Source organism: Leptosomus discolor, chromosome 1 (assembly GCF_034619465.1).
Source record: "Leptosomus discolor isolate bLepDis1 chromosome 1, bLepDis1.hap2, whole genome shotgun sequence".
Taxonomy (NCBI): domain Eukaryota; kingdom Metazoa; phylum Chordata; class Aves; order Leptosomiformes; family Leptosomidae; genus Leptosomus; species Leptosomus discolor.
Genome location: NC_141391.1, coordinates 132702311 through 132725740, shown reverse-complemented (window position 1 = coordinate 132725740; position 23430 = coordinate 132702311). Strand labels below are relative to the sequence as shown.

Genomic DNA, 23430 nt, shown 5'->3' with positions numbered 1-23430 from the left:
GAGACGCTCGGCTTGCCGGCTCTCGGCAGGAAGGGGAATTTCCAGAACGAGTTGCACAATCCTCTTGGCTCAGGCTGTGCGGGAGAGCACGCAGATCTGGTCTGTATCAGCCATTTTCGGGAAATCAGATGACTTTTGGGAAAAGGAAGGGGAACGGAGTTTTCGGCTGCCTCCCCTCCCCTTCTCTTCCCCCTCCCTTTTTAAAAGTTGTGAACAAAATCCAAAGGGTGTAGAAAAGGGAGAGTCCATGTGAGAATTCATCCAATACTTTTGCATGGAAAAAGCTGTTTGATCATCCTGTCCAGAGACCACTTTGCCAGAGTCCACGGTGTTCCTGCAACCTGATGGCCACAGAGCTGCTGCCACTGCTCCTCATCTGATGCTTCAGAGCCCTTTTTTTTTTTTTTGGGGGGGGGGGGGGTGCGGAGGAAAAGATAGTGGCCTATTCAACGTTGTGCCTCTCTGAGGCTACCAGCAGGACTAAGTGCATTGTCTTACTATTTTTTATGGGAACGCTGCTGTAAGAACTTGACTAAGAACTCCTAACTACCTCTTTATTTACCAAGTGATCTCCACATAAGAGCAGACTTAGCCCTGGAGCAAGTTAGATCTAAGACCCTTATGTAATGGACCTTCAAGACCTGTGTCAGGTAGGACCCTTAATCCAGCCAGTGCCCACAAGCCAAGACCGAAATACCACCGTACAATCTAAAAGGCCTGTCACTAATACTCTAGAAAACCCCTCCTCCTCACAAACCAGCTACACTGGGACCAGACTACTAACGAAAATGCAAAAATTCCCATTACAATCTCCACCCTTTACAATCAGCACAGCACACTCTGGAGCTTGTTTTAGCCAGGAAAAAAAAATTATTCAAGTTTCAACAGGCCATAGGCAAAGTGTGTTAGCAAAGCCCATCTTTTATATTGTCAGAGAAGAAAAACACCTACAGATGAATCATAACTGACTTCATTGTAGTCAGGATAAAGGCTTTACTTGAAGAACATGCCTAGTCTGTTTTGTCAAACTGAGAATGGATAGAGAAAGAAAACAGCATGTCATCTCACTTCTGATGTCTCTTGAGAGCACAGCTTGATGTTTCTAACTGGAATTTTGAGAACCAGGAAAAGAGTGATGAAAGATACATAACAAAACATGGGGAGATGTTTTCTCCTCCAAACTGGACAAAGTAAAGACCCTGCCAGTAACTCTTCAAGTCATAATCATACTTTTAATGGGCATGGCAGAAGTAAAATGAGTGTGGGTTGATACATTATGCATGTCATTTCATTGCAAGGAAATTGTATATTTTCATATAAACCTGACTCAACTTGTCTGTAGCAGTGGTAAATTAAAGTGTGTGTAAATACTGATAATTCTTTAGAAGACACATACTTATTAATTAAGAAAAAGATTGCTTTAGTTAGTTAAATAAAAAGGTAGCTGCATTGTATCTGGGCACACATCTGCATAATTCTAACTATGCCGAAGACTGGTGATACTGATGTATAGATTTACAGTGAAGGCACATATAGCATTTGGTTGCATTCACCTAGATCTGTATTGTTTTTACAAGTAATAAGACGAAAGAGCTAGGTAAGGTATTTTACAATTCACTGAAACGATGGCAGAAATTATATTAAAATAATAATTTAAGAGGCAAAATAATGCCATTAAGGTTAATAAATGATAACATTAAGTTTTCCAACACAATATAATTCAGCTCAGGGGCACACACATTCTCTTAAAATCCATAAATTACATAACTACATACTACTTTTCTCAAATTGCATACGACAAACTTCTTAAGATGACTCAGAGCTGCGTAGCTGTAACATTGCTGCCAGATGTTATGAAGAGCAGTAGCGTTCCAGTTTTTGCAAAATTACCATCTAAAACAGGCTTGACTGGCTTGTCTTCCCCCAGGAAGCTGGGAGAAGAAAAGCTTTTCCCAAGTTCTTCAGGAAAGCCACATTTTCCCATCTGGAAACACTGAGTCAGTGCATAAAACAAAGACAGTAAATACCAAAAGAGAAAAACATAACATTAACTAGGTGAAATCTGTCAGCAGGAAATCAAGGATACGCAAGCAGCAAGTAAAATATCATTGATCTACCAAGATCTTGACAGTAGTTTGCTTGTTTCCCATTCTGCCAGTAAGAGGATTCAGTGGCCTTCCCTGCCTTGCTCTTGTGACCCAGGCCAGATCTGTTGCCAGTGGTTAAATTCACAGCCTTGGATAAGCCCCAGGAAAACCTGCCTGTGTGCTGGCTCAGAACTGCTCAGTACAACCCACTGATTTCCACTGCTGCATACTGTACCAGAGGGATTTTCACCAGAGTCTGTTCACCTCTTTTACTCCCTTCAGCACAGAGTTTGAACACAAAGCTCCCGCAGCCTCCCAGTAAAACCTGGGACTTGGGACCATTCTGCTCCATGCACTGTACCACATAGAGATGTGCGGTTCCCCTAAACACCTTCAAATGTAGCTTCAAGTGGCCATGACTGTTAAGCACAAAAAATGCCTGCACAGATGATGCGCCACCTTTCCTACAAAACAGAAGCCCTATAGTCTTATTTACACCCAAGGCCTTTTCGCTGCAGGTGAAGGGCTCTGACTCACAGCTGGAGATATCCCACCGTGGGATAACTGGCACGGGCTCTGCCATGACCTGCCTAGGGATGTCCATTCTCACCACACGCACGGCTTCACCAGTGGCTGAAGAGGAACAGTTCAGAGTTTCGTCTATTAAGAACGAAACGTTCCAAAATACTTTGGCCTACTTTAAACCACGAAGCTGTAACCTGCAGCGGCAGCGCAGCTGCTGTGAGAGGAAACGTGACATTTCTGCAGGAGGAGCAGGAGCTGCCAGGAGACGGCGAGCCGGGGCCAGCAGGGGTGACAAGAGCTCCAGCCTGCTCAGACCCACCAGCCGCTCCCGCCAGCCAGGGCAGAGCTGCCACGCCACGCCTGACGAGCGCGGCTCCACGGCTCCATCGGCGCCACAGGTACGGGCGAGGGTCTCCTGCCTCTTTCCCCCCGGCCCGAAGCTGACGGCGGAGGCCCAGCCCGCCGCCGAGGGCCGCCCGCTGCCGCCAGTCCCGCCAGTCCCGGCGTCACCGGGAGGCGGCGGCAGAGACCGGGCGGCCCCGCGGAGCTGCCGAGGGCGGGGAGGGAGGCCCGGCCCTGGGGGGGAGACCCGGCCCTGGGGCGCTGCCCCGCCCGACGACAAACTGGCTGTCGCCGGGGGGGGGACGACATGCCTGCTGCTGCGCTCCCTGCCGCGCCCCGCCCGCGGGCGGCACCAGCGAACGCCTCGTGTGGCGGTCACCTTGTGTCCGAGCTCACCCACCCGAAACGGGGGACACGAAATGCAACTCCCTAATTTCGTGGAGGGGGACCGCAGAATGGAGCCAGTGATGTCTGAAAAACAGGCTCTGACATCACAGTTATTTGTGCAATAATTTCCACAACGAAAAGGTGAATTGCTTTCAAGCGTACCATTTCCTCCCCATCTCAAACGTCCGCAGAGTCCCGGTTTCTCCAATGCTCTGGTTTGTCAATCAACCATTCCTGACTTTTTTTCCCCACTAGCTCCAAGGCCTCCTATTCATCCTTCTAATGAAAACTTATTTTCACGTGTTCCCCTGCCTGTTATTCCAAGCAGTCACCCTCCTCCCTCCCTCCTCCATCTCTTGCTAGTGGTTATTTCTCTCCCCACTTTCTCTGTGCTCTTCGCTTGACACAGTGATTCCCAGCTGCAGGCTTTGGTCGGATTTAATTTTATTCTGACTCTTTGCTTTTCCAGCATCTTCCTCCTCCCCGTCAGTGTTCGAACCTAAACTGCAGTCCCACGCACTCTCCAGATAGCCAGTCACCTTGCCGCCAGTAGCCTACTGCTCTCCCATGGCCATTTCAATCAGGATCAGCTCCTGTGCCTGCCTGGGAAAAGATGCACTGGAGAGGCAGAGCACAGGATTCCTGTTTCAGTTCCTCAGTGCAAATGAAATGGTCCTGGAAGGAAGGTCCTGCAAGAGCTCTTGAAGAACCACCTGGGGTCTCGTGCATCTGTGGTCTGTGGGAAAGCCACATAAACCACTTGAACAGTCAATAAAAATGAATTTGCAGAAGCTTCAGTGGCTACATTCCCATATTGCCACACTGAGCTCATGTGAACTTCGAATGTCACGCTAATACCTATGTAATGTCATGAAACCATGGTATATCTTCAGGACAGTAAATAAAGATTTTTGCTTACACCCCCTCCTCCCAAGCATAGCATCGCCCTGATTTTTAAAATAATAATAATGAAAACTAATGGTACTCATCATGATCCGAGTCTCCAAAACGGCTACTATGCTCTGATCTGAAGCAGCTATCTAGCATTTAATCTAAACAGGTCAAATACAGCAACGTTTCAAGCAACTGAAAACAGAATCTCTCAATGGAAACTGTTAGGCAATCTCAAGAGCAGATGCTACTTCTGAAACCCTTCTCTAACAATAGTAAATCACAGAATGAAATAAGTCTAAAAGTTCATATGCACTCCGTTTCAATGTACATGTAGCTAACTGACCGCAGGTGTATTTAAATACTACAGTATTTTCTTAATTTATTTTACAAATAGTGGACATTTCACATAAGTTACTCTTTGCACAAAAGGAGGGTGTCAAGGGTTTGTTTCCTGAGCTATTCCAGAACACAAAGGACCTAGACCAGAATTTTGTCTAACCCTGCACTCTCTCTTTTTCTGCAGTCTCGGATCAGAGATGTGGATGGACTGCTGGAGGTCTATGGGAGGACACCACTTAAGAGAGAGGCTGTGGTCTGAAGCCATTTTTGCTGCTACAAATGTGGCCTGCAAAACCAGATGGAGCACCTTGCCTTTTCAAAGCAGGAGTCTGCATCTGCCAGGAGACAGAGGTCTACTTAGGCAGGAGATGTACCAGCACATGTGGAAAACTAAGTCCGACGCTGTAAGCCCTCGTGGCAAGACCAATAGAGTACCAGTGGCTGCGGTAGCAGGGGCTGCAGCAACAGTGGCATGGTTGGTGCCAGGTTACAGCCTGACCTTCAAAGCAAGGCCATTGCCCACAGAATCTAAGTAATCCTTCAGGTATGATCTAAATTTTTATAGAAAGGGGATGAGAAGGGACAGGGAAGGACGAGAGGAGGGGAAACCAGATGTAGATGTTTAAGGAAGGAGGCAACCATATGGTGATATTTTCCTGGTATAGTCTCCCAATTTTCGCTACCTAAAGTATGGAGACTTACTGAGCCAGAAGTTGTATCTGTATCTTACTGTTTACATGTCTTCAGCGGATCTTTCTTATATGAATGTTCTCATCACTTCTTACCTCATTCATGGACTTTTAATAAAATGATAACAACGATCCCCTGTCAGACCACAGCATAATCAAGCAGGATAGAGACTTCAAGAGGTTATAACCCCAGAAGTGTTAAATCTGCAGGATAATTTAGTTTTATCAAACACAGGAGGAAGCTTGATTATGGAGTGGATTCCTTCAGTGGTGATGCTAACAGGCTTCTCTCTCCAATCTGACTCTCCATTTTCATGAAACTTCTACAAACATAGAAGTCTGAGATGCCCATTCCTTGCCAAACATGACTGGGGGAGGGACAAAGAGTCAGCATGCTCACATAGGCCTCATTTACCTAGGAAACTGGCCTAAACACCATAAACACCCAATTAAACATGGAAATCAGGGATTGATATCCAGTCAGTCCTTAGACTTTACAAAAAGTTTGGCAGTGACTAGTCAGGGTGAACAAATATAGTACCTATTTGTAAAGTCTAACCTGATGGAGTCAGCTACCCAGAAGTGTTTTTAAACACCTACTAACCATCTTGGCCTGCCACTCTGCACCTTACACTGCCTTCAGGGGACTTCTGGAGATCAAGGCCAAGATCTCCCCTTTTTCATTTACTTTCTTACTGCACTGATTACTCTTCATTTCCATTTTTCTTACCTTCTGTGAGCCTTGGAGCCTTGTTCAGGTGTCTGCCAAATATCTCCAAGGCTGAAGATTACCCAGCCTCTCTAAGCACCTATTCCCATGGTAAACCACCCTTCGGTCCAATTGAAATTTCCTTTGTGGCAGCTTGAGACCATTGCTTCTCACTGTTTCACTGTTGACCTCTGAAGTGACTCTGGCTCAGTTCTTCCTTAGCCCCATGTTAAGACACACGTTGTTGGTGCATTTGTTTTTCTGAACTTCGTGAGGCTTTTGTCAAACCATTCCTTCATTCTTTTCATTTCTTATCTATTTTGCTCTCTCCATCTTCTGCTGCACTGCCCAATGTGCAGTTGAACTGCTCTTTCAAGACTATTTCCTCATCCTTCTCTGGTTCTGTGCCTTTGCCACTATGAGGCAGGGAAAGGAAGATAGGAGAAAAATCACATCATTTAAAATGAAACCCATGCCCACCAAGGCCTGTTCCCAGCAAGTCAGCACACCCCACAGCCACACCATAACCTCGTGGTCAGAGCTGCATCTAAGGTGGAGTAATTGCATGTACCTGTACAGGCTGGGAGACAACAGGCTAAGGAGCAGCTCAGCAGAAAAGATGCTGGGCATCCTGCCACACCAGCCCATGATGCACCTTTGTAGCAGTGAAAGCTAACAGCACAGTGGTGGCATGAATGACAGCATAGTCAATGGGTGGAGTGATATTTCCCTCCTATGGCACAGATAAAGTTGCAAACTGTGTCCATTATGGGCTCCCCAGTGCAAGAGAAGTGTGAACGAACCGGAAAGAACCCAGTGGAGGACCACTGGATAGGTGATTAGAGCATTGATACTGAGGAATCTGGATTTGTTTAGCCTTGAAAAGCAAAGGGCAACAGGAGACAAGGTTTTTAGCCTGGTCTCCTAGCTGAGGTCTATGTAGGCATGTTGCCAGTCAGTCCCTCTCCCAGTCAGATTTGACAAGGAACGGGATCTAAGAGGTGCTGATGCCTAAAGGGTGGTTATAAAGAGGATGGAGTCAGACCCTTCCCAGGACAAGAAGCAATGGGCATAACTTGCAACAGCAGCAATTCAGAGTATAATCTAGACAAAAATACTTTCCCCAAAGCATGATTCAGCACTGGCTCAGGTGCCCAGGTAGGCTGGGAGCCCTCCACCCGTGAAGATGTACAGCAATTGCCCAGGCAATGGCCTGAGCAACCTGATCCAGCTTTGGAGCTTGTGAGCAGGGGTTTGGCTCAGAGATCTCAAGAGGTCCCTTTTCATAGCAATCTTTGCATGAGTCTGTGTTTGCCCCTCCAGCTAAATTTGGGCAATACTGCCCACCTAAATGACACAGCAGGAAAATGGTAACTCAAACAAGGGGAAGAGGATCACATCCATTGCATCTGAAGCTTTTGCTGAGGAGAACGTGGGGTGCACTCATGGACACCTGCATGCAGGGACACACCGAGGAGAAGGTCCTCCGATGGATGAGTTATGAGGAGGCTGTGTAGGCAGAGCCACTCAGTGACTACAAAGAGTTGGGTGCCACAGGGACAGGGCGAGGAACAGATGCTGCTGTAATGCCTGGTACGGCAAGTGGGTCCCTCCAGGCCACAAGAGCCAAGCACCAACAGTCTGTCCTCCAGGAACAGGGAAGGCTCAGTAGCATCCCTTGTCCCCAGCCAGGACAGCAGAGCCACAAGCCGAGGCCGAGGCCAAGACCCAGACCCAGACCCAGACCCAGACCCAGACCCAGGCCCAGACCCAGGCCCAGACCCAGGCCCAGACCCAGGCCCAGACCCAGGCCCAGGTCCTGCCCCTGCACCTCTCGCACGACCGTTGATCCCGCACGCCTCGTGCCCGCGAATAACCCCTGCCCCACCCCCTCCGCTACCCCTCCCTGCCCGGCTCTCTCCTGTCCCGGCACAGCCAATGAGGAGGCGAGCTCCGCCTCTCTCGCCTGGCCCCGCCCTTCCACCACAAAGGCCGAGCCCCGCCCTCTGGAGCGGTTTCTCCAATCATTGGCTAGTGGGGACAGCCCGCGACACCGCCCACTCGCGGAGTAACCTTTGCCTTAGTGAGCGCAGGGCCCTGCCCCGCTGCCACGGGCTGTCCAATCGGAGGCGCCGAGGGGGCGTGGCTGGCCCGGCGCAGCCAATGGGCGCGGAGGGGGACGCGAGCCGTGCGGGGGCCGCGGTGGCTGGTGCCGCTGCCGGGTTCGAGGAGCGACCGGCCGGCGGGGCAGCCGGGGGAGAAGATGGCGGTGGCGGGGTCCGGCTGGGGCCTGGCCCAGCTGGCCGAGGCCCTGGGCTCGTCGGAGCAGGCGCTGCGCCTCATTGTGTCCATCCTGATGGGTAAGGGAGGGCGGAAGGCGCGGCGGTCGGGGGTGACGGGTCTGGCGCCCCGAGTAGGGCGCCCCGCCCGCCGTGGGGCCGGGCGACCCCGCTGCTCCGCCGCCGTGCCCTGCCGTGCCGTGTCGCGCTGAGCGGGGGCCGGGGCCGGCCCTTCGCCGGCGCGGATCCGCACCTGTGTCAGCGCCGCCGTGCCAGGCCACGTGTGCGCGCGGAGCCGGCGGGCGAACCCCCCGCCTCCACGGGCCCCGCCCCGCCCCGGCCCGGCCCGGCCCGGTCGGCGGAGGGTGGCGTGCGCCTGTGTGCTGCCAGGGTGCGGCGGGGGCTTCGGGGCGTGCCTCGCAGCAGCTGTCGGGCCGGGAGGCCGGGGCGACCCTCCGGCTGTCCCGGTGGAGACGGGGAACCCGTTCTGAAGCGGGGCGGGCGAACCGGTGGGTCTCCCCGGAGGAAGTCGGAGTGCGGTGCTGCCAGGCTGCCTGCGGAAGGGGAGCAGACACCCCGCGTCCGGGTTCGGGCGGGGAAGAGCCTGGCTTGGAGACCTGCGGAGCCAGTCGCCGTGGTGCTGGCACTTGGTGTGCTGCGAAACGAGTCCGGTTTGGGTCTCTGTCCGTGAGCAGTGTTTTGGGCGCAAGAACTTTGTTTGTCATTGTTCCGCTGGCTTTGCGTGAGTGCCAGGTGCTGCATGGGCATCACATTCCCCATGAGCATGTGTCTGAAGGGGTGTAAAGGGGTGTACGCGTAGGATTTTTCACAACCCTTCTGAGATGTCGCCCTGTCCGAGTGCAAGGAGGTCTCTGCCAGGAAACACTATTAGCGTGTGCAGCAGTCATGGAACTAGGCGGGAGTGGCATGTCATCACGGGGAATACCAGGTAGCAAAGCTTGCTAGCTAAGTGGCCGGAAGAACTGGGATGTTGTGCTGCCCTCCACCCGCAATGTGAAGCATATTGCAAAACACCTGCTGCTTATGCATATCTAAACATGAGATAGTTAAGACACATGTAAAATGGTTAAGGCAGGGCTAGAGTTACGATGTGGACTAACAATTGAGGGGGAAGTTATAGCTCCTAAAACATTAATTCAAGTGTATGTATACATGCTATCTACATACATCTAAATCTCTCTGTAGATGCCCAATGAAACTGGTTTTTGAAAGCTTTTGGTGGTGTAGTCACCTAGCAGAAGGAAATTGAAGCTTTTCACTGAACCTAAAAGTGTATTTGAAGTGATACAGCTGCTACTGTGTGATCTGTCAAAATAAAGTTGCTTTGACTAACTAGAAGTATAATTTTTAAAGAGAGGTGCAAGAAAAGCTGTGTCACTTCATAACTCTGGTCTTGACCAGGCTTATTTCTGCCTGATTTAATCTACAATGTGTAAGACCAAACTGAACCAAAACATTCTTCATGTCAAGGGTAGATGTAGGGGACTGTACTGACTATCATTCTAAACTTAACTTACAAGTTAGTTAAACCAAACTTCTATAAAGAAAAAATGAAGTAATAGGAAGCATACTCAGGACACACACATAAGTCAGCATGATTTAATCTAGCAGCTCCCCACAGCCAAATGGAAAAAGTCCTGCTTTCCTTTCTCCTGTGTCTGTCTCTGGTACTTTAATTGCCATCTGATTGACTTTACTTGCCTGGCAGAAACCTAAACCAGAAAAAGCAGATAGTTTAACTACCAGGTTAGTCAACTGAACCAACCAAGGGACTAGTCTAACAAGCACCGATGCAGAAAAGGTGGCAGAAACTGTATGTGGAGGCAGACATCTACAGTAGAGTAATGCCTTTGCAGAATGCACCTTGAACATACTTTCAGAGTTCCTTCTTGCTTCTTACTAGCAGTGAGCTAGAACACAACAGACAGAAAGCTGTTTCCTGCTTGGTGTCTTATGGGTGTGCAGAACCACTTCTCTTAAATGAACAGCAGATAATTATCCTAATAATAAGAAGAGATGCTCATTGCAGTCAATAGGTTCATTAAGTGTGAGATTCGCGTGTGCTGTTATAAGTGTTCAAAGTACAGTGTTGACACTAAGGCACTGAGACAGCACAGTGTCCCTTCCTGAGCTAGGCCACTGTCTATTTTGGATAAAGTCTTAATGGATCTTTTTAATTTGTATTAAAAGCCTGGGATTAGGGGCTGGGAACCCACTCACATCTCTTCCCCCTGCATACCTAAAACGTGTGCTAGAGCTGCACATTTCCCTGTCCTTTCTCCGTAGCTCAGTATCTCTTAATTACATGCAGTTGAAGGCATAACTTCAGATAGAAGGCTTAAAAGCATGCAAACCAGCCTCACGTGTAGTTTGGAACTCTTTCAGGTTGTGTAGATTGAACCACTCCAGCAGAGGGGCTTGACTCTGGCTTTCCTGCTTAATGGGTGGGTAGTAAAGCATTATTCCATTACATTAAAAGGAAGGGCCAAGCACCACTTCGGAGCTACATGAGAGGAGAGTGAGAACAGTTCCTTAACCCAGCACTAGCAAAGAGATGTCCATTTAATTGCAGCTTAGCTTACAATCCTTTTAATGTGACTGAAAGCCTTAAGCCTATTGGTAATGCAACTGATGACCACTTCATAGGATGGTATGGGGTATAAATGAAAGGCATTTCTAAAAGCTGGAAATGGCATTAAGACAGGCAAGGTATGGCTTTTCCTTCACTTCTTCCATTTCAGGTGTTTGCATAGATTCAGGAAGAAAATTATTTTTGTTGTCTGCTGCTAATACTGCCGTATCGCTTCAGAACAAGACCGTGAGGATGAAGTGCAGTACTCTGTTCCAAAGATGGATTAAAAAGTTGTTGCTTATTTCTCCCTCCGTGGTGCAGTTTACCATCTACACTGTGCAGTTCTGCTGCGACAACTGTTTCTAGGATTTCACTGTTCAGGAGATCACCAGAAACTGATAAAAATAGCCTTCTGAAAAAGAGGAAGAATCGCAAAGGACTTTGCAATTTCTTACATTAATTTCCAGAGAAAGCTGCTTTATTGTTGAAAAAATAGTCTGAATGGACTCTCTTCATTCAGAATAAGAGTGTTCACTTAGTCATGATCTGAAGTAACAAAAAGAGGTCATTTAAAACTGTTAACATTCTGCCAGTACTGAAAAAAAAATAAATACAGGGGAGAACGAGAGAAGGAGAAAGGAGGAAGGAAGGGTAACCAAGAACAAAAATTGGAGGAGTCCTAAAGGGCACCACATTTTCTCAGTGAACAAGTGAGGATTGTAACAGCACATTGCTGAGCAAATTGTGGGGATTTTAGCTTTGTATTTAAATCAGCGACACCTTTTATATATCCTGCAATTTTGAAGCAAAGAATACAACTCGAATAGAATCCATTACTCGGATTGTACAAGATTAAAAACTTAGTTCGGACTTCCTGTAAGTGAAAATTTGCATAAACAACCTTTGAAGAAATTAGGCTGCAATTTGGCAATATTATCAACAGCAGTAATACTTGAAGCATAGTTTTGGACCCTGTAATTTAAAAAATTGTGGCATGCGTAGTACACGAATGTCTGTCAATCATATGAAAATATCTTTTGAGAGATGTACTCTACCTTGCATTCTTCAGTAGGTCCAGGGCCCAGTGTTCCTCCAGGAGAAACTCTGTCTTTAGGTCAGCGTGCAAGACACCAGTGGTCTCAGCTCCGTACCTATGGTTACTTCCCAGTTGCTGGAGTAAGTGATCTGAACCACTGCAGTCCTAGCCTCTCGGCAGAGAAAGGGAGGGAACCCCTCCGGCACCACAAAGGAGAGAAGAGGGTTTCTGTGCTGCTGCTCTTGTCCTCCCATGAGAGGAGACATTTCTTTTCTGGTGTTACCACTCAAAGTGTAAGCCAGGATACAGGAGGCACTGTGTATTTAAGACTTCAGATTGATCTTATTTCTTGCATGGCCGTGTGATCCCAAAGAATTAAAGATATTTCTCTGGCCATGCTATTGCACAGTGGCTTGCAAGCTACCTGGCATGTCCTGCTGCATAATATGGAGGGAGGCCAACATACTGTTTACAGCCCTGAGCCAGAACTGACCCTGCTGATCTGCCCAGACCTGCCAGGAAGAGCACTGGAGAAGTGTTCCCTCATCTACAGACATAGCAATGACCTGCAGAAAGTAGCGTGTTCCTACTGAATGGGTGCCAGAAACCAGCTGCTTTGCTTGCAAGTGGTCTTATCTTCTCTTCTACTTCTCACCAATCCTCTGCTTATTTCTACTCTTTGCATCCTGAAGACTTTTAGGCTCAGTGAATTTCTCTCTGTCGTCACCCATAGCTGATGATTTATCCCAAATCAAGCCCCTGGCTGATGTGCTAAGCAAGAACTTCACTGAAGGGGAGACAAACAACTGGTTTTAATGGGTAAGAGGTGGGTGAAGTTGTAAGGGACAGGACCATCCTGTCACAGGTGCTAAAACCAGCCCTGTCACAGAGCACTCCTGTGCTGTCTTGTTTAAACTCTTAACTTCAAATACATCTTATTCCTTAAATAATTAAAAAAAAAAAAAAAGAAAAAGAGAGAGGGCTGTGTAATGCTACACACTGACTGTGTCTACATTAGCAAGTAAAATGGTACAGTAGGAGCAAACTTGTTTGTGTGCAGTACCTGATGGGTTTTGGGTGTTTACTTTGGATTTGCTTCAGTCTGATCATATGGACTGAGCACCCATTGGAGTGCATTTTCAGTTCAGTTGTGTCTGAAAAGAGTCCTGTTCACATGCTTTGAGACAGTTCTGCTATGCAAACTAAAGCACCATAAGTGGACTTTAAAAGTACACTCCTGATCTGAATTAAAATACTCATCTATATGCACTCAGTGTTAAAAAAGGTGTGGCGCTTTTGCAGTATTATAGACCGAAAAAGAGAATACCTTTGAAGTTAAAATATTAGGTAAGGCTTATATTTTAACATGCCTTTTTCCTGTTGTCCCCTTCCTTTTAATTTTAGCATTTTTACAAGAAAACGGAGACAATTGATCTGCTAGATGTTAACAAAGGCGGAGTTAACTGATCAGCAAAAGGGAGAAGAAAAATAGTCTGATCTGCTCTCCTGAAGATGAAACAGAGCTGATGTATAAAAGGAGAAATAAAGGGAGTGGAGATGAAAAGAATGTTTCTGGTGTTCTTATTTCCAGCTTTATCTCTGGAAAAAGACAGATGTCTTAATCACCCATTCCAGAAAGGTGGCAAACTCAACAGTGCTATTTTCACTTGGATTTAGTAGAACTTTCCTCCTGCCTGATCCAGCCTCTTGATCGTTTACTTCTTTTGCTCAATTTTGCTCCAATCTGTGGACAAACTGGGCATTATGCCATGGCCCATTACTCTCCCAAATGGCTGTGGCCAAGAAGCTGACCTTGTCCTTTCTGTCCACTGCTGGGGTTCTCTTATCCAGAGATCATCCTCTTGTTCCTGTGAAGTGAAAAAAAGAAAGGAGGACTTAATCATGAGCAGTATGTCTTGGCTATTTTGTTCCTTTTATATCAATTGCTATTTCCCATCTATAGAAAGTCTGTCTAGAGGCAAAAATCCACTCTGCGTGCAGACTGCTTTTCAACTTCATGGCGCGTAGAGAAAGAGAATTGCTTCGCATGAGGGAGTCACCTTTTTTTTTTTCTCCAGGAGTATTACAGCTGGTTTCCTCCCTCAGTCTGCTCTGCCCAAGGGAGCTGTGAAAGAGGAGTTTGGCAGACTGGGAGCTGCTGTGCAGGGTCCCTTGGCAGCAAGGAGCAGGGACTCCAGTCCTGTTGTTTCTGAATGGCAAAAGCAAAGCAGCGCCACGTCCTGCTGCTGGCATATCCAAGTGTGACAGCAAGCTTACCAGGAGGCAACGATAACCTCAAAAGCTCTCCTGCTTTTGCTGTGCTAATTCAGGCTGCTTCAAGAACACCATAGTGGGGCAGGAGTACTGCTGTTGTTATTGGTAGGAATAGCTCGGTATTTAATATGTAGTTATGAGTGTTCAAAAGTGCACAGGCCACAGCAGAATGGCCATTGATAGTCGACATCCACTGCCATCTGGGGTTAAAGTTTATATCTGCAGTGTGGAACTGGCCCAATTGTAAAACTGAGAAAATTATCTGTGTGCAGCAAAACTGTAACTAAACTGCAGTCCCGAGTACTAGCAAGTTGCTCTGGATATCAGAATAATTTAGGCTGACATTGTGATTTTTGAACTGGAACAGCACCCATGTAGTGCAAGACCAGGATTTAAATTTGCAACTTTCTAAAAAGCAAATATGGATGTGCATATTAGTAGCTTTCTGTTTGCAAGGGCTCGTAATTCTTTTTCCTTCAGAGCAGCATTACCCAAACCACGATATGATCTCCTGTGTAGAGCTAAAAAGGAGTATGCCTGACAACTGAGACAGGTCTTTGAAAGAGTAGGAACCCTAGTTGGGGATGGGAGAAAATAGATAAAATTTCTGGCTTTTAGAAATTTGAGGTACATTATAGTATTTAGTCATAATTTAATTATGTCTATAGAAATGGATAGAGCCAAACCCCATTTTTTTTCCTGGGCAAATGGAATGTTTTGCAAGATTGTACTGATTTTTGAGAGAGTGGGAAACTCGTGAAAATGTGGTTTTAAAACTATATGTGTCGATGAACAGCAATAAATTGTGCTTTGCCTGTATTTCTGATCTTGTTTTTTTTCCTCAGTATTTTAACTTTTGATCTAAACTGATGGTAACACTATATATTTTTATACCACTTTCCATTCACAAAGCCACTGTTTGTTTATTAAACTTCAGCAGGAAAACTGACACTTGAAAAAAGAGTCCCCATCTCTATGTTTCTGAGTAGAACACTGGTAGACAATACTACTTTTTTTTTTTTCTTTTTAAAATCATGTGAATTGCTGTAATTCTTTGAGTTACTTCTGTATCCCCAGAGAGCCCATGTGGTGAACTCTGCCAGTTTCCCTCTTTCCCCCTCGGTTGGTGTTCAGGGGAGCTATGGGGGAAATGATACAGAAGTGCGTGCTGGCTAACAAAAAGGCGGCTGTTTTAAAAAGCATGGGGGAGCAGGAAGGGAAAAGGATAGTTTGGGTAAGGCATTTTGTAGGGGAATTTGGAGCCACTGTTGTGGAAGAGAAGAGCAAGCTGGATGAGCAAGAGCAAGGTTGCCAGGCTCTGCGGGCGAAGGGCCATGGTATGTGGGGCTGGCCAGCCGCTGAGACCGAGAAGGCAGCCTGTGGCATGGAAACCGGCATGGGACACAAAAGGAGGAAGGAACAGGGAGGCAGGGAAGACCGAAAGAGCGGTGGCAAAAGGCTGAGGAAGTGGGGAGCAGCAGATAGACACATGTGCTCAGTAGAGTGTGCCACCATCCAGTATCTAGAAGGGAGCCCAAAAGTCGCAAACTGTGGGACTCCCTCCCAAGGGATTTGAGGGGACAAAGAGGGCCTTAAAATGGCTCCAGTAACGCCTCGGCCTGTTAGCACTGACAGACTGCAAGACGTGTATTTTACATAACGTGCCACAGTTTCTCATTTCCTCTCACAGTAGTGACTAGATTTGTCCTTGCTTACTGGAAACCTTCTACCCATCAAACACTTTTTGGCAAAATGTGCATTTCATCACCTTTTATTGTTGCTCCATATAAAACATGACTACCTACTGCTGCTGTTACTCCATTAGTGGAATTAGAAGAGATCTATCCACTGCTACAGATTTCAGCTAGGCTAATGAGCATGTGGGTGCCAGCATTGTGGTATGTGATGAATTTCCTTTTTTTTTTTTTATTTTTGGTAGAAGAGATTTTTTTAATTTTGTTTTCAATCAGGATGAAAGAACACAAGCTTGCAAAGTAAAGCAGTAAGTTATGAAATGCCAGAATTAAAGTTGCTTCTGCTATCCTAGTTCAGCTTGTTGTGCATATGCCTTTAGAAATACTACTTGCGTGAACAGACTTCACATACTTATGAGGTGGACAATGCTTATTGTGTCAATATGTATTAAAGCATAATATATTCGTTATCTAATATGTGGCAATGTTTATTGCATGCTACGTGAACCTCACCTAGACGACAGAATTTAATTTACTCATGGGTTTCTGTACAGCATTTCTCACCGTGCTACCAGAGTGCTTCACAAATGTTTGCTTCTCACTACAGCCACAGATGAATAATCTGGAGGCATTCCTAAATTAGACTAGGAGCTAACACGCAGAAAATGCAAGGCAAAAACTCCTTCCACTTACCTTAGCTGCTCCATATGAAATGCTTCTGACTTTGATTTTTTCAAAAATACTACATGCATAATCCCAGTGGATTTTACTTACAGCTTTGTGTGCCCAGTAGTTCACAAATAGGGTGCAAATCTGAAGTTGGAGAGTTAGAAAAGAAAGAGTATACTTCTGGAGGTCGCTTGAGGAACTCTGGGACTAAAGCTGGTCAGCATCATGTAAGAATTCATTGAGGTGGGAGCAGGGATTGAATTTTTTAGGACAATGTAGTGGTATTAACCCTAAAATTCTCCCTCCCCCCTTTTTTTTTTTTTTAAATCTAGCTTCTTGTCACATTAACTCTTATTTGTCACAGAATTTGGAAATGAATCAGAGACTAAAGTCTGATTCATGTATTTCAGCATTATCCATCTCATGTATTGAATGAGGGAAGAAACTGTAATCCTGGAATTTCTTGCACTTCAATGTCAACTTTGATATAATTATGTTCCTGTTAAATTATTTTCTTCTGAATAGTATACAGAGTAATTCATCTGGCATCTATCTCCCAAGATGGAAATACCCTATCAGGAATGTACTCTGTGACCTGTGTTGATGATATATCTATGTAAAGTACAAGTTTCTAATAACATGTTCAAGAAAGCTGTAATCTGGACCATTACACATGCTTGTCTACACTGATTTACAACTCTCTCATCTCTCTCTCTCTCTCTCTTTTTTTTCTTTTTTTTTCCCCTCCTCAGGATATCCTTTTGCCTTGTTTCAGCGCTATTTCCTCTTCCAGAAGGAGACCTACCTCATTCATCTCTACAATGTGTTCACAGGACTCTCAATTGCTTACTTCAATTTTGGTAAGATGAGTTTGGGAAGAGAGCTGCCTGGCCCAGGGTATGCTGTGGTTTGGGAGGACATGTAGTGGGAAAATGTAATTTCTATTTCATATCTATCTCTCTTTTTCCTGTCCCACAGGGATGCAGTTCTTTCATTCTCTGCTATGTGTCCTAATCCAGTTCCTCATACTGAGACTAATGGGTCGCACAATCACTGCCGTCTTCACCACGTTCTTCTTTCAGATGGTAAAACTCTTCTTCTTACTGCATCGATTTATAGAAAGGAGCCCCCTGTTCACTTTTGCACTTCCCAGTAGCAACTGTGGGTGGAAAAGTGGAGACAGATCAAAACCAGCTGGAGGAATTAGTTTGAATAACCCAAACAATGGTTTCTTTCAGACATACCTTATGGCTGGATATTACTGCACAGCCACAGAGCATTATGACATCAAGTGGACAATGCCACATTGTGTCTTGACCCTCAAGTTGATTGGTGAGTGACACCTCCCTCCTGTCTCTTGCTGCAAGCCGTGCCTCAGGGAAGAGAGGACTGCTTGTTCAAGCCCAACCAGCCCATCCCAGGGCTTCAAATAATTGTTTCTCACCTCTAGGTCTGGCCATCGATTACTATGATGGAGGAAAGGATCCGGTGAGTAAGACCATTTCTCCTTCATTCTTCTTCCCCTCTTCCGTGCCGTTCCAGTGAGCTAGAGGTCAGAAAATCAAGTTCAAAGGATGAGAGTTAGCAAGCTGCATTCATTGTTTGGTAAAAGCCATAGCTGAGAGGGGAGCCTCTGTGAGTGTCGGAGAGCACTGAAATCTGGAGTGGAAAGGAATAATTTAGAACTGAGACAGTAGTGATTACAGATGGACAAAAAGTTGTTTCAATATCAGAATATTATTCTGCCACCATCCAAATTCCCTACCATCTCCTTCCCGCAAATCTGTTGCTTTAGATTCCCAATCCCCAGTGCTCTGTGTCTTGTGGGTAGTGTACCTTTACCTTGCAGACCATCAGCACTGGATCTCAGTTCCCATCTTCCTTTCCTTTGTTTAGTCTTGCCGTATCCTTGTGAATGATTGCCCTTTACCGTTTATTAGGGCCCCGTTTTTAGAGCAGATGAAACAGTAAGAGAAGTTGCACAGCAGTGTGTGGGAGAGGGCAAAACACTTGCTGAGTCTCTTAATCCTACTTCAAGTATCTGCATTCCCCATCTCCTGTTGGGGCCCTGACTAGTTCTTTAGCATCCATGGAATCAGTGCTAACTGCAAGAAAACAAGGTTGAGCTGAAATTTCCTAAGCTGAAATTCCAACTATTTAAAGACAATGAATTCTTGAATCAAGAAGCAGGAACTGTAGGATGATAAGGTCTTGGGAGAGTACATGCAATTGCAGTCAGGGACTGGAATAGGTCACATACAGTGCTTTTACTATGCCTACTGTGTTGGCAGGGATGCATGTAAATAGATCCCGTCCATATTTTGAGCTTAATTGGGAATAAAGATCTGTGCAACTGGTCTCAACCATTGGAACTTGTTGCTATTTGGAGGGAGTGGGGATAGACAGGGCTGGGGAGAGGAATGGACATGAAGTACAAAGTGGAAAGTTCCATATACAAGGAGAGCAAGAACTGAGACCATTAAGGAGGCAGGCTGAGAACATAACATCCAGACCTAGTATGAGATCCCCTAGGATGATGTTAATGCCACTCCCTTTGGTGCAGGAGTTCCTGACCCCTGAGCAGCGGCGATTTGCTGTCCGGGGAATTCCTACCTTGCTGGAAGTCTCAGGATTCTCCTATTTCTATGGTGCCTTCATGGTGGGGCCTCAGTTCTCCATGACAGACTATCAGAAACTGGCAAGGGGTGAGATGACTGACGTTCAAGGCCAGAGACCCAATAGGTAATAAAAAGCCATTTAGCTCCTCACCTTCCTAAGATCCCGGAATGCTGAATCCTCCACATGTTCCCTGCAGCAGAGTGCCTTCTTACCTGGGCACTAAAGTACTGTGACTGAAAGTGATCTTATAAGACAAGGCAGTCTTTCAGAAGTTGCACTTAACTGTCTGCTTAATGGCCTAGCATTGTTCCAGGGCATCAATGTCAACAACCATTTGACACCTTTAGCACAGACTCAGTTCCAACCTGGTAGTGTTAGCATCCCAGCTTCTAAACGGAGGCATCTGCTGCAGTGGAATGTGGTGACTCCCCTACCTCCTCTTCTCCACTTCTGTTTTTAAAATGATGAGTTTGACGGTCACTTTCCAAGGCTTTTTTTTGATCTTTGTATTTTTTTTTTCTCAGTTTTGTGCCTGCTCTGAAGCGCCTGAGTTTGGGTCTCTTGTTTCTAGTAACTTATACCTTGTCAAGCCTGTACATCTCTGATGAATACCTCATCTCAGATGAATATATGGTATGTATTCATTTGGCAGTTCTGAGGCGTGGAAGAATTCCACTTCTCTGGTGGGCGCTGGATCTACAAGAGTGGATTTTTTAATTTTTTTTTTTTTTTTTTTTAGTTTGGCCTCAATTTAAAAATAAGATAAGTCAGCAACTAGCAATAAGCCTTTCCAAAACTGATTTGGCTTTACTGCCTGTCCTGTGGATTCCATTTGATGCAGAACAGGAATGTGTTAAGCTGAACTGAACCAAATGAAAACTTTTACAAATAGAGAATTAATCTCAGATGCTACTGTTGTTTTTGGAAACCTAATAAATGTATTTTGTGACCTTCTAATGACCTTCCATTTAACCATTACATACTTGCCAGGCTTACCAGAATCTTTGAGTTTCTTAGAAGACTTAACAAGTAATTCCTACCTGCAGATTATCAATGTTTCTGTATCAGTATAAGTGAGGATGTAAATTCCACAATGATTATGCTAATCCCAGAGTCTTCCCAAAGTACCTATTTTAGTACAGCCAAATGTTGCCAAAGGAAGGAGAATGATGTGTAAATTTGCATAAGCCAACAGCCTGGCAGTCCAGTCCATATGGCAGTCTCAACACATATATCAGATTAAAATGAAAGACAGTGATGAGATCTCATCTACCTTGTTTCATTATTGCCACTCAACTCCACTTTTTATTTTTATTCTATTTCACTCCTATTCTGCAGGAGAAGCCTTTCTGGTTCCGTTGTGGTTACATATTGATCTGGGGCAAAATTATACTCTACAAATACGTAACGTGCTGGCTTGTTACGGTGAGTCTAGATGTCATTTCAGAAACAAAAGACAAATACACAGGTTGCACCTTTGCGGCTACTTAGTATGCTCTTGGACTTAGTGCTAAATGGAAGTCATCCAAGTCTCTGGAGATCAGTGCAGGTCAGTTTAGCTTGCTTTAAGCTAGCAAAGGCTAGCTAACTAAAAAGCAAGCAGTTTTTAATCCATTTGTTCCATCTGCAGTGGTGCTCTCCACTTAACAAAGTGAGAGTCAGAGCTTCCTCAGCTCTGCCTTTCCAACAAAAAGGGACAATGTTTTCCTCTCATCTTCCTTGTGAATCTTTTTCCATAGGAAGGTGTCTGCATCCTTGTTGGTCTGGGATACAATGGGAAGGACCAGAATGGAAAGCCTTTGTGGGATGCCTGTGCCAACATGAAGGTCTGGCTGTATGAGACAACACCTTTGTTCACAGGGACCATTGCTTCTTTCAACATCAACACCAATGCTTGGGTGGCCCGGTAAGCAGGACAAAATTCCCCTTCTATAATGTGTCAGTAATGTCTGTGTTGACAGAAGTGAGATCCTAGGCTGAGAGGGAGCATGAGAGGAAGACTGTCAGTTTTCAGTTCTTACACTCTTTCTTCCGTGTTTTGCTGCTGTGCCGTTTGAAACAGCAGCAGATAGATCTTTTCATTCAGTCTAAAAGGGCAGTTCATTAATATAGGCAAGCAGTTGATGGCAGCAGGAGGGCAGAGGCTAGAATGGGACTGCAGCAAGCCCTTCGGCCTGCCTGGTCGAACAGCCATGGAACTGCCCTAGGAGCTGGTCCCTACATCATGCCTCTTGATGCTCCCTGTGCAATGACTCAACCGGGTTTTGGTTTGGCACTTGCTGGGACACACAACTGAATTGTGAGGTATCATTGCTGTGGGTGTTGTCGGATGAAACACTTCTCCCCGTTAGCTAGGATTTAAGACAAGGGCTGAGGTACATTTTGTCCTGGTACAGGGAGCTGTCTTGCTGTTTCTGTCACCACAGGGAGTGCAAAGGCATACAGTCCCCTAGGCCCTGAATCTCTGACGTGGAGAAGGGAGGACAGACAATAAACTAGAAGCACTTTGTTTCTTTTCTGCTCTAGCTACATCTTCAAGCGTCTGAAGTTCCTGGGTAATAAACTGCTGTCACAGGCACTGGCCCTGTTCTTCCTGGCCATTTGGCATGGGCTGCACTCTGGCTACCTGGTGTGCTTTCAAATGGAGTTGCTTATAGTCATCGTTGAAAGACAGGTGCGCTTTTTCTGACTTCCCAGAATGGGGTGGCCTGCATTAGCCTTTCCCCGCAAGTCTGGAAACTGCCACGCTGAAGGCTTTACATGGATTAAATATGAAAAATAGCTGCATACTTTGGCATTGGTTTTCAAACATGATACAGTTCTGTTCTCAAGAGGTTGGTAGGATGCTGCCTTCTGCATGTGCAAGCCATAAATTTATTGCAGAAGCTGATAGGAAGAGAAGTGGAGAACTTGGCATGTGAGTAGAGGGCAACTGAAGTGCTTGGCAGCTGGAAAGGTTAGAGAACAAGCACATGAGCCAAATTCCCCTGCTAAATCTCCTGGTACTGAGAGAACACTAGTCCATATTTAAACTGGTTTTATTTTTTAATTAAAACTTTGAGCAGGATGGGGTACTTGGCTACTTCTTTAGACTAACTGCTTACTAAAATTCATTTTACACAGCTGGATAGATAACTTTGGCCCCAGAGCCTGGATATATAGCCGTAGGACATCCAACTGATGAGAATTCTGTTTTTTCTTTAAAATAGGTCATAAACCTTGTTCGGGACAGTCCTCCCCTAAGCACTTTGGCCTCCATCACTGCCTTGCAGCCCATCTTCTACGTGCTGCAGCAGGCTAACCACTGGATGTTTATGGGTTACTCTCTGGTGCCATTTTGCCTTTTCACCTGGGACAAATGGATGAAGGTAGTTAGTAGCCACAAACAGACAACCCACGCAACCAACGCTTTTCCCTCCATCCCATCTCCTGTGTTCTTGGCTCAAAGCTGCTTGATGATCCTTAACCCTGCCTTTCTCTTTACAGGTGTACAGGTCTATTTATTTCCTGGGACACGTGTTGTTCTTCACCTTATTACTAGTGTTGCCTTACATTCGCAGATTAATTGTGCCACAAAAAGAAAAGCTAAAAAAAGCAGAATAACAGCCAAAAGGTAAGGCTGTACTAGGTACAGAGAATCCCACACTTGGACTGTGGACTCCCTCACTTGGAGGTGAAGGGGCTAGCAATGTTACACCCCAAGGTGAAAGGCAAACAAAATCAACAAAAACAAATCTATCACTTTTCTTTTTTTCAGATTGTACCACCCGTGCATTTGTAGGAGTTGATTTAACACTCCAGAAGCAAAGCATCACCTGCCAAGTTTGCTGTGTTGAAGTATGACTTTTTTCAACGCGAGGAGGGGGAAAGAGAAAGCCCGGGGTCAGAGACCCCAAAGGAGGGGAATGGAGTAAGCCTCCTTCCAGATCCTCCACCTTCTGTATGTTGCCTTATCTCTCTGCCGCCCTCCAGTGGACACTCGTGTCTCTCTGCTGATATCAGATGATTGTAACAAACACTCAAGGCAGGCACTGTATTGGATTGGAGCCACCTTCCGACTTTTCTACGTTTGCCATCCAAGATAAAAATTGCTCCTGGTCTTTTTCATATCGGCTTCAGCTCCTTTCCTCTTGGGTGCCTCGGTGTGTGAATGTGAACCGTCACACACCACCAAGCAAGGTGATTCTGCAAGGCTGCGCAACATCAGCTGCAGCACAAGCAGGGCACAGCTAAGAATTTCAGTTCCATGACAAATGTGGGCTGAGTCCCTGCTATAAAGGGATCAAGCTTGCCC

At 45.9% G+C, this 23430-nt stretch overlaps 1 protein-coding gene across 1 annotated transcript; it reads left to right on the top strand.

Moving 5' to 3' along the window:
• Positions 1-8235: 8235 nt before the first annotated feature.
• LPCAT3 (lysophosphatidylcholine acyltransferase 3) lies at positions 8236-23243 on the top strand. Its single transcript, XM_086478685.1, has 13 exons — positions 8236-8332; positions 17270-17377; positions 17496-17602; positions 17756-17849; positions 17968-18005; positions 19081-19259; positions 19661-19769; positions 20475-20561; positions 20876-21042; positions 21663-21810; positions 22346-22504; positions 22623-22749; positions 22894-23243. Exons 1-12 carry the CDS (start codon positions 8236-8238, stop codon positions 22737-22739), a joined length of 1410 nt encoding a protein of 469 aa, XP_086334811.1. The 3' UTR covers positions 22740-22749; positions 22894-23243.
• The last annotated feature ends 187 nt before the right edge of the window (positions 23244-23430 follow it).